Here is a 14,522-nt window from a genome sequence, read left to right as displayed (position 1 = left end):
TGTGGCCAGCATGACTAAGCCGCTTCTGGCGAACCAGAGCAGCGCACGGAAATGCCGTTTACCTTCCCGCCGGAGTGGTACCTATTTATCTACTTGCACTTTGACGTGCTTTCGAATTGCTAGGTTGGCAGGAGCAGGGACTGAGCGATGGGAGCTCACCCCGTCGCGGGGATTTGAACCGTCGACCTTCTGATCGGCAAGTCCTAGACTCTGTGGTTTAACCCACAGCGCCACCCACGTCCCAAGAATACAGTCATACCTCGGGTTAAATATGCTTCAGGTTGAGCATTTTCAGGTTATGCTCTGTGGCGACCCAGAAGCAACGGAACGCGTTACTTCCGGGTTTCGCCACTCGTGCATGTGCAAACGCTCAAAATGAGGTCACACACATGTGCAGAAGCGGCGAATCATGATGCACAGACGCACAGTCGCGGGTTGCGTTCTACTCAGGATGCGAACGGGGCTCCGTTCACATCCAGAGGTTCCACTGTACTCATTTCTGGGTTTGCAGCGTTCAGGAGCCGATTTGTTTGGGAGCCAAGCTGTTTGATTACCAAGGTACCACTGTACTCCAAAACACGGTGGGTGGAAAAGCCAGCCCCTCAGAGCAATTTAGCACCAGGTACATATTATCACCCCCCCACTTTTATGTTCTCATGCACATCATCTGTAGAAAGACATTCAGTGGGGAAAGAAAAACCCCAACACCTCTTAGCTTAAGGTCAACCCAGTTGCTAAGGGAGGGTAGGTAAGATGCTATTGTTCAAAGACCAGCCAGTTCCACCCCCACCTCGCAATAAGAAAGCATCTCGGAATGAGAGAGGAAAGGGCACTTACTGTGCGTGAGAACCCCTTTTCGGTTGGAGACTGCCCAATAGTGATCTTCCGCAGAAACCTGTCATTTGTGTCCATCACTGAGCAAGGGAAAGCGAGGAGAGGGAGGGAAGGAGAGAATGAATGGATGGATGGTTGAAAGCAGGTTAAAAAGGACCCTGTGATATGGGCATTTTAGGCAGGTTTTTTTGGGGGGGCTAGCAAGGGTCAGCAACATTGAAGGCTCTGGGATGGGGACAGGCAGTGGAGGGAAATAAGTAGGAATCTCTAAGTCTAAATCTTAAACCATTTTTTTTTTGTACACACACAAATACTAAAGCTCAAACTCCCGCACGCTTTTAAACGTCTTTCTACTTTGCCCACTGTGGGTTATTTTTGCGCCAATACCTCTTTGCCATGTTATGCTGTCTGGATCAATATCCAATCTCACAAATTTGTTTATTTCATCATCCGTCAAAGCCCTTGGGTCTGTTTTCTCAATATGCAATCTCTGAGGAGGAACGAAAGGAGGGGGAGAGAAATAAGATGGTGGGTAGTTATAGAAAATGAGCAACTTCGGGGGGGGGGGGGTTGGAATCGTTCTTAAAGCAAAATAATAAAGGGAGAGCTGCTTCTAAAAGCCTAGGCTGAAACTTGAAACCTGCCAAGAAGAAATGTGAAAAAGCATGGTTTGCACATAACTCTGAACCATGGTTTGTTTAAGCCATGGGTTAGCATCCTGTGCAAACCAGGAATGATGTAAGTGACAGAATTTTTTTTAAGCCAGAATTTCAGCTTCAATGGGCCAGCTATAGATATGGGTCCTAAGTGTGTTTCCTGCCTAGCTAACTTGAACAGGAGCCTAATCTGAAAGAAGATATATAATGTAGAGCCAGATTTTCCTGAAGAAATAAAGAGAGACTTGTACAAATCAGCCTTCTCCAACTTGGTGCCCTCCAGCTCTTTCAGACTATCCACCAAAACAGCTGGAGGGCATTGGTAAGGGCTGGCATAGTACATTACACTTTCCCTGGGTGCAAATCTCCTAAATTACAGGGCCAAGATTCTGGGTTTTGCAACTGTCTGCTGGCTCCTGATGGCTTACATGACAACACTGATGCACAAATATGACTTCATTAGGTGCTCTTGATTAGTCCGAAAAGTGTGACTTTTCAATTTTGTACTTTTTTTCTCTTTGCATACATTTGCCAGATACCCAACCTTGCATTTTTTGCCTCCTGTTTGCCTGTTTTTTTCTATGCTTTTCTGTTTTCAGTACAAGTTATTAAAATGAAATAAAAGGATTCTGGGCTTTGCACCAAATTCTATGCTTGCGGACATGCAAGATGGTCACATCCCTGAATATATAGTCCATGAATCATCCACACGGAAGGGACCTGGAAATTGGTTACCGGAACAGGCTCTGCAAACTCACCCGCAATCTCTGAATCTGGACGTTGGAGAACTTCCTGGTGCCGTCAACAGAAGGGACCAATCGGGAATAGAGAGCCTTAAGGAGCAAAGGCACTTCATTAGCGGCTGCAGGGCACTCAACAAGTCACACACACACACACACACACACACACACACAAATGCTACAGGGGAAAGGATAAATGGCACCGTGTTACCTGATCAGACTGCGTGGCCTCGTGGAAGATGCGGGCATCAATAGCGGCAGCGACCAGGTTATTGGCTGCAGTAATGGCGTGGATGTCGCCAGTGAGGTGGAGATTGAACTAGAGAGGACGGAAAATGTCAGTTTGCATTTCTTAGCGCAGAAAGTACTGATCTGATGTGTTGAGATCTTTCTTATGCTAATTAATTCAAGAGGGTTCTGGAAGCTTCTCAGTGTGAAAGAAGGTTCACGATGTTTGGGTTATTCCTTCAGAGAAGCCGAGTGCAGCTAGTTTAAACTAGTTCTGTTCTCTTTCAGTCAGGGTCATTGCTGACTATAAAAATAGGCCAGAAGGAGCCTGGGTTTCACACTTTCTCTTTCTATCTCTCTTTCCTTCTGGTGTCGTGTTCTGAACAGTGGTAACTCTGGTTGTGAACGGGATCCGAAAAGAGCACAACCTGCAGCGGCGCATCTGCGCACGCACGGATTGTGATTCGCCGCTTCTGCACATGCGCGTGGCAAAACCTGGAAGTAACCCTTTCTGGTACTTCCAGGTCGCCGCGGGACGTAACCTGAAAGAACGTAACATGAAGCGGACGTAACATGAGCTGTGACTGTACATAGTATGCTTAGTGTTAAGATTCAGACTTATTATAGGTTATTGCAAGTTTAAGTTAAATCTGCTGCAATTGGATTTCTTATGGACAGGGCCAATCCTGAATGTATTGGATTTGTGACCATTATGCTCATTTGCTTTCAGTGGCAGTAAAGATCTGCTGGATGAAATACAATTGCCTCTGGTCTATTTTTTTTTTGGAATCTTGCAACATGTTTAAGTTTTTTACTCTGCTAACTATACAATGGAATCTACCCTGGATCAATATTGAGTAGAATATCCATGACAAAAAGGGGGAGACAAATTGGATTGGGGTGGAGAGGAACTCAACAACAACCTCAAATCCTCTGTTAAAGCCCAGCAAGTCCCAAAACAGGACTGTGAGCTGGAGAGGCAAATATTCCACGGAGGCGCAGGTTAATTCTGTGTCCAGGGCAGCTGTCTACCAGCTCCACCTGGTATGCAGGCTGAGACCCTACCTGCCTGCGGACTGTCTAGCCAAAGTGGTGCATGCTCTAGTTATCTCCCGCTTGGACTACTGCAATGCGCTCTACCTTTGAAGGTGATCCAGAAACTGCAATTAATCCAGAATGCAGCAGCTGGACTAGTGACTGGGAATGACTGCTGGGACCACATAACACCGGTCTTGAAAGACCTGCACAGGCTCCCGGTACGTTTCTGAGCACAATTCAAAGTGTTGGTGCTGACCTTTAAAGCCCTAAATGGCCTTGGTCCTGTATACCTGAAGGAGCGTCTCCACCCCCATCGTTCAGCCTGGACACTCAGGTCCAGCTCCGAGGGCCTTCTGGCGGTTCCCTCATTGCGAAAAGTGAGGTTACAGGGAACCAGACAGAGGGCCTTCTTGGTAGTGGCGCACGCCCTGTGGAACACCCTCCCTTCAGATGTGAAGGAAATAAGCAGCTATCCTATTTTTAAAAGACATCTGAAGGCAGCCCTGTTTAGGGAAGTTTTTAATATTTAATGCTGTATTGTTTTTAACACTAGACTGGAAGCCACCCAGAGCGGCTGGGGAAACTCAGCCAGATGGGCGGGGTATAAATAATAAATTATTGTTATTATTATTATTATTATTATTATTAGCATTGTTCCTACAGGCGAGGTTAGAAAGTTGCTCTGTGATACGTAAGAGACAAGAGCCGTCTCTTGATGTCACACTGCAAAATTTCCAGAGATCCAGGGAAGTGGGTATCGTAGAACAAGTTCCTTCAACCACTACAGGCGTCCCAAAGGTTTCCCAGCCCTGCTTTAAACACAGAATCACAGAATTGTAGAGGTGGAAGGAACCACAAGTTCCAACCCCTTGCAATGCAGGAATCCTTCGCCGAATGTGGGGCTCAAACCCACAACCTTGAGATTAAGAGTCTCGTGCTCTACTGACTGAGCTAATCCCACATCAACCGTTTTGTCTCAAATGCAGTCGTAAATTAAGGAATCAAGTTACCTCCTCCATAGGAATAACCTGAGAATATCCACCTCCAGCCGCACCACCTATATAAAAAAAAAGGATGCCATTCATCAGACCGCGCTTGCAAAAAGCGTGAGCATCTTTATTTTATTTTTTATTGATTTTCACATTTATCACAGAAAAAAAAAAGAAAACATTACAAAACACACAACGGAGAAAAAGAGGGGAAAAAACACAAAAAAGAATTATTACTTCAAATCCCTAATTTTCGTTACATTGATAACTGACTTCCTCAAATCCCCTCTAACTGAATTTCATTATATCACCTGTTTAACAGTTCTCCAAATTCATATTTCTAATAACATTAACTCCTTTCATTTACTAACCTCTTCTCTTTTATTAATATTCTAATCCTTAATATTTACTACCACATATTCTTACTCTACCCCTAAGCCTATTTATTACTTCCAATAATTTCCTATTTATCTTATATTACAATATTTAGCTAGATATTCTTTAAATTTCTTAAAAGCGTGAGCATCTTTAGATTACGAAGAGGATGCACAGGCTTCTAAAACCGCCAAGCTTCCCTCAGCAGTGATGGGTGTCAAAAAAAGGGCTTGCCCGAAAACCTCCTGCATCCGATTACCAGAGATGAAAGTAGATCATGTGCTTATCTGTAAGTTGTCTTGTGTTATCTCATAACTTTTAAGTCCAAATTACTGATACCGGAAACAATATTTTCAGTACAGTGGTACCTCGGGTTACATACGCTTCAGGTTACAGACTCCGCTAAGCCAGAAATAGTGCTTCAGGTTAAGAACTTTGCTTCAGGGTAAGAACAGAAATCAGCCTTCGGCGGCCCAGTGGCAGCGGGAGGCCCCATGAGCTAAAGTGGTGCTTCAGGTTAAGAACAGTTTCAGGTTAAGAACGGACCTCCGGAACGAATTAAGTACTTAACCCGAGGTACCACTGCAATGTTCTGGGAAGGGATATAGCTTGTGGCCGTGCATCTGCCTTGAATGCAGAAGATTCCAGATTCAACCCCCCCGCAGCATCTCCAGGTGCACCCTGGACATAAGAAGAGGCTGCTGGATCAGGCCCACGGCCCACCTTTACGTACCTTTAATTCCAAACGTGGGTCCTTGCGAAGGCTGCCGAACGCAGGCAAAGGCATTCCGACCAAGGTATGCTCCCAGCGCTTGAACCAGTCCCACTGTTGTGGTGCTTTTCCCTTCTCCCAGGGGTGTGGGCGTTATACTGAAATGCAAAAAAACAAACAAACCCCAAGGCATTGAGAAAATGCACCCGTTTCCTTTGAGCAAAGCCGACAGGCTATGAACAAGGTGATCTCCCGCATGCACTCTTAGCGCTGGTATTCAAAGCTCAAGACAAGCTCTTTCGGGTCCAGCAAATCACAGTAGGGCCACGATGCTGATCTCGTGCTGCCTCACCTCTGCCCCTCCCAGCAAACAACCACCACCTGCCTCCTGGGAAGTCAGTGCAGCGGCTCCAGCCAGTGGCATAGCATGGTTAGGGCCACGGGGCAGCTGCCCTGGGCACAAAATTGTTTAGGGTGCATAATTTCAGCACCCAGAGCTGCCTCAACACAGCTGTGCACTGTTAGTTTCTGTTTTGCCACCGAGTAGCTGCTTAGAGTCACAAGGCTCTGTTTACATTCCAGAGACATTCCAGGCTGTTGGAAGTCTCATGGGAGAAGGGAGACGGATGTGACGTTACTGGTTTGCTGTTCCTTTGTTGTTCAGTTGCTCTCTGCTCTCACAGAGAGAGGATGTATTTTCTTTTGCTCTCTACGTAGCTTAGTAATAAAGCATAGCATGTAGCCATAAATCTCATCATTTCCGCGTGCTGTTTTGGATTCTCTGCTGAATGGGGGAACGTGCCTAAGGCCTCATCAAAGGCTCAGGTCGTTAATTATTCATCGTGGGCGATTCTGAAGCAGTCGGAGGAAGATGAGCTTTATCAGCTTGGCCGAGCGAAGATCCCGACATGCACTTCCAGCGAACGACTCTTCTTTTCTTATCACAGTGGCTGCAATACTCCTGAGTGACGCGGACACCATTAGGCAGTTGAATGTGAATGCATACTTTGTCTGTTTCCATCCCTCTCTCCCGCCCACCCCGCTCCAAGCAGCCCTGGGCACTGGAAACCCATGTTACGCCACTGGCTGGTTCCACCCCACCTGGCAGGCTGCTCCCCAATGTCCCCAACTGAAAAAGGCTACGAGCCAACCAGAGTAGCAGAAACGGACCCATGAAACCTACCCCGTTACGACAACGTATCTGCCGTCGGGCTGGTCCTTCAGGCGCTTCAGCGCCGACAGCGAAATCTTGGCCTTGCACTGGCCGTAGAGTTGCACCTCATCTGAGAGCAGACCGATCTCCTTGGCCAGCTGGCCAATGGGCTTGGGGAAGCAGGACCGGGATACTTCGATGTCGCTGAAAGTCAACAAGAGGGCGGTGAGAAAGAGTTCTACGGAGAGACGATACGCAGGACTATAGGAAGCTGCTTTAATGCTGAGTTATAGATCGCTGGCCCAGTGAAGTTCATGGCCGAGTGAGGATTCGAACCCCGGTCTCCCAAGCTGTAGCCCACTACTTTAATCACAACACCACCCTGGCTCTCCCCACTACAGTTGTGTGTGTATGGAGGGAGAATCATGTTTCTGAGTGCTCGCCTAAAAGAAAAGGCTCCTAGCAAGTTGGAAAATTAGCAGGAGAAGGATGGACCAGAGCGAGCTCTCATCTTGGGTGCCCTCCGGCTGTTTTAAAACTACAACACCTGTCAGTCCCAGCCACAACATCTGGAGATATTCCTAGAACCACAGAATTGCAGACTTAGAAGGCATCATACAAGGATCATCTGGTCCACCACACCCTGCAATTGCAAGGCTCTCTCTGCTCAATGTAGGTGGCGCTGTGGGTTAAACCACAGAGCCTAGGACTTGCCAATCAGAAGGTCGGTGGTTTGAATCCCTGCGTCGGGGTGAGCTCCCGTTGCTTGGTCCCTGCCATCCTAGCAGTTCGAAAGCATGCCAAAGTGCAAGTAGATAAATAGTTACCGCTCTGGCGGGAAGGTAAACGGCATTTCCGTGCGCTACTCCGGTTTTGCCAGAAGCGGCTTAGTCATGCTGGCCACATGACCCAGAGGCTGTACGCCGGCTCCCTCGGCCAATAAAGCGAGATGAGCGCTGCAACCCCAGAGTCGGTCATGACTGGACCTAATGGTCAGGGGTCCCTTTACCTTTACTCTGCTCAATGTGGAGCTCAAATGCACAACCCTGAGATTAAGATCCACATGATCTTCCCCAGATTGGGGGAAGGTAGACCTTGTTTTAAAACAACAACCACCTAGATTATTTTTTTATTATTTTAAAAAAGCTGTTCCCTGCAAATTCAACAAAAATCAATTGCATCACCCATTTGCAGACCACAGAAATATATTCCATCAGTTCCAAGTTTCTATCAACCCATTTTGCTGTGAGTAGTGGAGAGACCATGCTGGACCTCTACAAAGACTTAATAAAAACAACACCCCCTATCCCATGCCCCAACACGCCCCCCCCATATAAATTCAGGCAAAAACCAGAACGAAATAATCTCTATCAATGGCCTTCGAGCCATAAATTGTTCCTTACCTTGGAACGGGTGTTCTAGGGATCAGCTGGTTATACTGAATATTCCACTTGCCGGGCTGATATTTCTCCAGAAAGCGCTGCGCACTTTCTACAGTGCTCTAAATTCGTATTGAAAAACAAAGAAGCGAACCAAGGAAAGGTCCATCACACAAAACGTTCCAGCAGGTCAGTCAATAATGTCATAGGCAAGACAGAACAGGAGCCCAGCACACACCTGGCAAGACTACTGGCCACAATTGCTGTGTTCTCCCTCTGAATACTACCTGCTGGGAGCCAGGGAGAGTGCAGTTGCACTCAAGTCCCGCTTGCAGGCTTTCCACAGGCGTCTGGCTCCTCCGGCTGCAGCAACAAAGGACTTCCGCCCCCGGCCAAGAACCTCCATCACTCATTGTTACGCAGATGGGTACAAGCTGCAGGGCCTTTTTGGTTGTGGCACTGCTGTTACGGAATGCACTCTCTAGGAAGCCCGGCCTCAACACCTCCATCCCCAGCCTCGTTCTAACATCTTCATTACAACCTGGTTGCTGGGGTAGGTTTTGAGGGAAGGCCGATTATTATTTCTGTTGCCCTTGAAGCCAATTTTAGATTATCCCCCCCCCCCCGCAAAAAAGCAGGATATAAAACAAAGGACCCTAACTGTTTACAGCATTAGTTGCTGCATTTTAGGATTATCATTTCTGATCTCTGCTGTCAGACACTCTGATTACATCAGCAGAAAGCCAGAATACAAAGGTTAAATCATCATCGTGGCTTATATTTTGAGAGCCTCTGGCTCTTCAGATGCTATTGGACTCCTGTCATCTGTAGCCAGCATGCCTAATGGTCAAGAATAATAGATGACAGACTCCAATCTGCCCCTGATTTAGAGGCACAGTGATCAGAAATACTGGAGGTTGCTATTTATATAGCTCTTCATGCAACAGAGATGGACATACAAGCAGCTTACAATGTTACAAAACTATCACAAACAAGTTTTTTAAGAATCAACTAACATATGGGGGCTGTCATGGCCAATGGCAGATGAAAAACACAGACAATACAGTGGAGACATGCAGCCCCATCAAATAATAATAATAACAACAACAACAACAACAACAACAACAACAACAACACGCAGCCCATCTGACTGGGTTGCCCCAGCCACTCTGGCCGGCTCCCAACAAAATATGACAAACACAACAAAACATCGAACATTAAAAACTTCCTTATACAGAGCTGCCTTCTGATGTCTCCTAAAGTCAAATAGAATGAAGGCAGCCCTGTTTAGGGAAGCTTTTAATGTTTGATGTATTACATTATTTTAATATTTTTTTGGAAGCCGCCCAGAATGGCTGGGGAAGCCCAGCCAGATGGGCGGGGTATAAATAATAATAATAATAATAATAATAATAATAATAATCATCATCATCATCATCCCACTATTTAACATTTACAAGCATGCATTCATAGGTAGCAACTGCACCCTCACCTCATGCCAAAAGGTGGGACAAACACACACACACACACACACACACACACACACACACACACACAACACCCTAGAGCAGTGTTTCCCAACCTTGGGCCTCCAGCTTTTTTTGAACTACAATTCCCATCATCCCTGACCACTGGTCTTGCTAGATAGGGATGATGGGAGTTGTAGTCCAAAAACAGCTGGAGGCCCAAGGTTGGGAAACACTGCCCTAGAGCACCCACAACCATTCCTCCCCCCCCCCGCCCCCGTACATAATGTGCAGCTGCTCTGGGGGAAAGCCAGAGTTTTGAGGGTGGGGTTGTGGGAGAGCAACGCAGCCCCTATGCCTCCCACAGGTACAACCAGTGCGCTCTCTCCGCGAACCAAGGGCACACACCTGCATCAGCATGGCAACCGTCATTGGCCCGACACCTCCAGGGACTGGGGTGATGTAACCCGCCTTCTCCTTGGCTGCGCTGTAGGCCACATCGCCAACGACCCTTTTCCCACTTGCCCTTGTACTGTCTTGTGTGTGAGAGAGAGATAAGGGGAGGGTGCGCATCAGAGCAATACAAAGAATAAGCAGGAAAAAGGCCTGGGAACATCTTTGCAACGGCAGAAAAACACACACATAATCTCTTGGCAGCACTAAGGCAACACACCAGACCACTCTGTTTCTCCTCCTCTTTCAGGTTTCACTTATAATTGCTGTGCTGTTAAGCTGGTGAACTGCACAGCTCACCCAGAAAAACTCCCCTTAAGGATTTCCCCACTTCCTGCGTTTTAGCGCTGTTTTTATCCGTGTTCACGCTGCTCCATGTGGCTTTATGCTGGTTCGATGTTCAGTTCTGCCCATAGTGCAGCTGCTGCAGCAGCAATCGTTTACACGCGGACCGGATTTGTGTTTTGCAGATTTTAATTTGTGAACCACTCAGGAGGGCATGTATAAAAAAATGCAAAAGAGAGAAAGAAAAATAAATTCATCAAAGAGCAAGGTTTGCTCAAAAACTCCTGTGTGTACCATTTTTATAAGCGGCCGATGCATCATGCTTTTCTTAAGACTTTGCAAGGCAGCAAGATAGCTTGGAATTTGCGGGGCGAGGGGGTGGGCATGAAGAATAATCCTGCATTAATGCCATGGAGCCAGAGCTGCCTTAGCCAAACCTTTTCCTTTCTTTTCCTTTTTTAAAAAACCCATTCAGTCAAATTGCAAGCACCTGTGGCCGGCTAAAGCTATCGTTTTCCCAGTAGTGATGTATGGAAGTGAGAGCTGGACCATAAAGAAGGCTGATCGCCAAAGAATCAATGCTTTTGAATTATGGTGCTGGAGGAGACTCTTGAGAGTCCCATGGACTGCAAGAAGATCAAACGCATCCATTCTTAAGGAAATCAGCCCTGAGCGCTCACTGGAAGGACAGATCCTGAAGCTGAGGCTCCAATACTCTGACCACCTCATGAGAAGAGAAGACTCCCTAGAAAAGACCCTGATGTTGGGAAAGATGGAGGGCACAAGGAGAAGGGGACGACAGAGGACGAGATGGGTGGACAGTGTTCTAGAAGCCACAAACATGAGTCTGACCAAACTGCGGGAGGCAGTGGAAGACAGGAGTGCCTGGCGTGCTCTGGTCCATGGGGTCACAAAGAGTCAGACACGACTAAACAACAGCAAAAGGGTTAAGATCTACCTCAATAGAGGGCTCTGTATTTTATTATTCTTTCTCTGCTTCTCTTCCGCCCGTCTCTATTTTCTCTCTGTCTTTTTTGTTTTGTTTTCTTCTCTATTTTTATTTAGATTAGTTTGGTTTTTAGTGTATGGCACGTTGAAAACTTTCCCAAAAAAAATCAGGTTAAAAAAACAAAACACATCTGTCACACATTATGTTGGCAGTCATTTCTTGAGGAAAGGGATCGGTGGAATTGTCAGTGCTTTTCACACCATCTCACCTTCCAGAACATTCCTCAGCAGCCAGGCATCCCTCAGGTGTTTCAGCCTAAAACTCCCATCAGCCCCAGCTAGCTGAGATGGGAGTTTTTTGTCCTAAACATCTGTAAACTGCCAGGTTAGCAACGACTGCTCTAGACTTCAGCTTATGCTGCAGGGATCTTTAGAGCACATTATCCTTTTATGTAATTATACCCACATTTCAAAAATAAAGAATTTTAAGCTTCATGCATAATTCGATACCAGCTCCATGTAGCCCATGTCATCCAATAAGATTCTATTTCAATATATCCTTTAAAAAAAATATGACTTTGATCCTGTTTTATATCCCTACCTCGATATTAACCCGGAGAACAAGGGCAATTATTCTCAAGATCATTAAATTATTGCCTCCCCTTTTGAACTTTCAGATAAAGCTGCCTGTGTCTCCATAGCAGCCGCCGTCAAACTGATGTCCAGGGCAGAGACGGAGCCTCCATCCGACAGCTCCCAAGCCTGCAAATGCTCTCAATGTCTCTGAGAATTATATCCCACATGCAGAAGTCTGCGCTTGTCCACTTTACCTCCTCTCAGCCTCTTCCCCTGCATTCAAGCGGTGTGGCTAGGGTCGGTGCATGGCCTGGGGAGACTCCCAGGGGCCAGGCCTAGAGGGTTTGAGGTTCCTCAACCCTGTATTAAAGGTTGACTATACAGCATCATATACAGAAGGGACCTGAGGGTCATCTAGTCCAACCCCCTGCAACCAGGGCCAGATTGAGGTTTGAGGAGGCCCTAAGCTACTGAAGTTAATGGGGCCCTTTATATGTCCAGATGTCCTTTGTCAACAACAAACTGTCGCTGTTTATTGTGTTGAATATATGCTATATGGTAATTTATGGACCTGATAGGGAACACATTAATCCAGTGCTTTTCCAGCTGCACTGGCTCCCGGTGGAGTACAGGGTCAGGTTTAAGGTGCTGGTTTTAACCTTTAAAGCCCTATGCGGCCTAGGACCCTCATACCTACAGAACCGCCTCTCCTGGTATGCCCCGCAGAGGATCTTAAGGTCCACAAATGACAACATTTTGGAGGTCCCAAGTCACAAGGTGGTTAGTTTGGTCTCAACTAGGGCCAGGGCCTTTTCAGTACTGGCCCCGACTTGGTGGAACGCTTTGTCGTAAGAGACTAGGGCCCTGCGGGACTTGACATCATTCTGCAGGGCCTGCAAGACAGAGCTGTTCCGCCTGGCCTTTGGTTTGGACTCAGTCTGACCCTTATGTTTCCTTCCCCTTATGGTTTTGATCTATGAGCTACTATTAAAATAAGGCTGCATTTTAAATTGCATTTTAAATTGTCTCCCATCCCCCATTATGTTTTTATTGTAATTTTACTAGTGTTAGCCACCCTGAGCCTGGCTCTGGTCAGGGAGAGCAGGGTATAAATAAAATTTATTATGATTATGATCACTATCTACATCCATTTGACATAACAAAATATGTATTTTATAAAAGCAATTGTTGAACTGAGATGCATCCAGGTTTTTTTCCTTTAATTTTTTGGGGGGCCCCCAAGAGAGTGGGGCCCTAAGCTATAGCTTGTTTAGCTTATACGTAAATCCGTCACTGCCTGCAATGCCCCATCCAACCTCTGCTTAAAAACCTCCAAGGAAGGAGAGCCCACAAGCTCTCATGGGAGTCTGTTCTTCCTGATGTTTAGTCGGAATCTCCTTTCTTGAAGCCACTGGTTCGAGTCCTACCCTCCAGGGCAGGAGAAAACAAGCTTGCTCCATCCTCTGTGTGACATCCCTCGAGATATGTGAAGATGGCTATCTCCTTCACAAATCCCTGTGTGAAATAGTTCTATTGGAAGTGGAGGCACTTTAAAAAAAGAGGCCCATGCTAAAGGGGAATCCTAGGCTGGGATCCTAATGCAAGTTAAAGACAGAAGCAAAGTTTCCTGCCCGCCCTACAAAGCAACTTGCCTCCCTCGCCGAAGGGTCCCCAGCCAGGTGGGACCCCTCTTGAACTGTGTGTGTGTGTAAAATCTTTCCAAGCTGGGCTTGGATCGCAAAATAAGTCAACTCAGAGACATGCAGCCTCCAGGTGCTGTTGAACTGCACAGCATTTCTCAAACTTGGGTCACCAGGTGTTGTTGCACTATAACTCCCATCATCCCTTGCTAGAAGGATCAGCAGTCAGAGCCAGTGTGGTGTAGTGGTTAAGAGTGGTAGACTCGTAATCTGGTGAACCGGGTTCGATTCCCTGCTCCTCCACGTGCAGCTGCTGGGTGATCTTGGGCTAGTCACATTTCTCTGAAGTCTCTCAGCCCCACTCACCTCACAGAGTGTTTGTTGTGGGGGAGGAATGGAAAGGAGATTGTTGGCCGCTTTGAGACTCCTTAGGGTAGTGAGGGACGTGGGTGGCGCTGTGGGTTAAACCACAAAGCCTAGGACTTGCCGATCAGAAGGTCAGTGGTTCGAATCCCCATGACGGGGTGAGATCCCATTGCTTGGTCCCTGCTCCTGCCAACCTAGCAGTTCGAAAGCACGTCAAAGTGCAAGTAGATAAATACCGTATTTTTCCTTCTATAACACACAGTTTTTTTCTTCTAAAAAGGAAGGGGAAATGTCTGTGCGTGTTATAGAGCGAATGTGTGGTCCCTGGAGCCGAAAAAGCATGCAAAAATCAAATCGCGGCGCTGCACGCTGCACGGAGAAGCGAAACCTGAAAAGAGGAAGCGGTTGTTTTCCTGCATTCTGCCTCAGGGTCTTACTGCCCACCTTCCTCTGTTTCGTTGCTGTGTTTGCTGAAACGGAACAAAGAGCAGGGAAAGCCCCTCCCCTCCAGGCAAGCTCCGGTGCTGCTGGGGGAGAGGGAGAGAGAGGGGGGAAGGGAGAGAGAGAGGGGGGAGGGGGAGGGAGAGAGAGAGGGGGGAGGGGGAGAGAGAGGGGGAGGGAGAGAGAGAGAGAGAGAGAGAGAGAGAGAGAGAGAGATGGCTGGCTTGGGTGGGGGGAAACTTT

The 14,522-nt window shown here is 47.0% G+C and overlaps 1 protein-coding gene across 2 annotated transcripts in view; it reads right to left on the bottom strand.

Moving 5' to 3' along the window:
* MTHFD1 (methylenetetrahydrofolate dehydrogenase, cyclohydrolase and formyltetrahydrofolate synthetase 1) overlaps positions 1–14,522 on the bottom strand; it is a 75,769-nt gene that overhangs the window by 39,679 nt on the left and 21,568 nt on the right. For both annotated transcript variants that reach the window (XR_014562536.1, XM_083732569.1), the window contains exons 9-17: positions 9,979–10,106; positions 8,129–8,226; positions 6,756–6,929; positions 5,594–5,730; positions 4,507–4,553; positions 2,442–2,549; positions 2,249–2,323; positions 1,222–1,324; positions 838–914 (exon numbers count right to left, since the gene is read on the bottom strand). Coding sequence is in view for 1 of the 2 variants with exons in the window: in XM_083732569.1 (XP_083588695.1) it covers positions 838–914; positions 1,222–1,324; positions 2,249–2,323; positions 2,442–2,549; positions 4,507–4,553; positions 5,594–5,730; positions 6,756–6,929; positions 8,129–8,226; positions 9,979–10,106 (947 nt within the window). In the remaining variant the exon portion in view is untranslated. The remainder of the gene's footprint in view (positions 1–837; positions 915–1,221; positions 1,325–2,248; positions 2,324–2,441; positions 2,550–4,506; positions 4,554–5,593; positions 5,731–6,755; positions 6,930–8,128; positions 8,227–9,978; positions 10,107–14,522) is intronic.

The sequence above is a fragment of the Podarcis gaigeae genome (genome assembly GCF_964106915.1).
Source record: "Podarcis gaigeae genome assembly, chromosome: 1".
NCBI classification, from domain to species: Eukaryota; Metazoa; Chordata; class Lepidosauria; order Squamata; family Lacertidae; genus Podarcis; species Podarcis gaigeae.
This window is presented reverse-complemented; position numbering and strand designations above follow the sequence as displayed.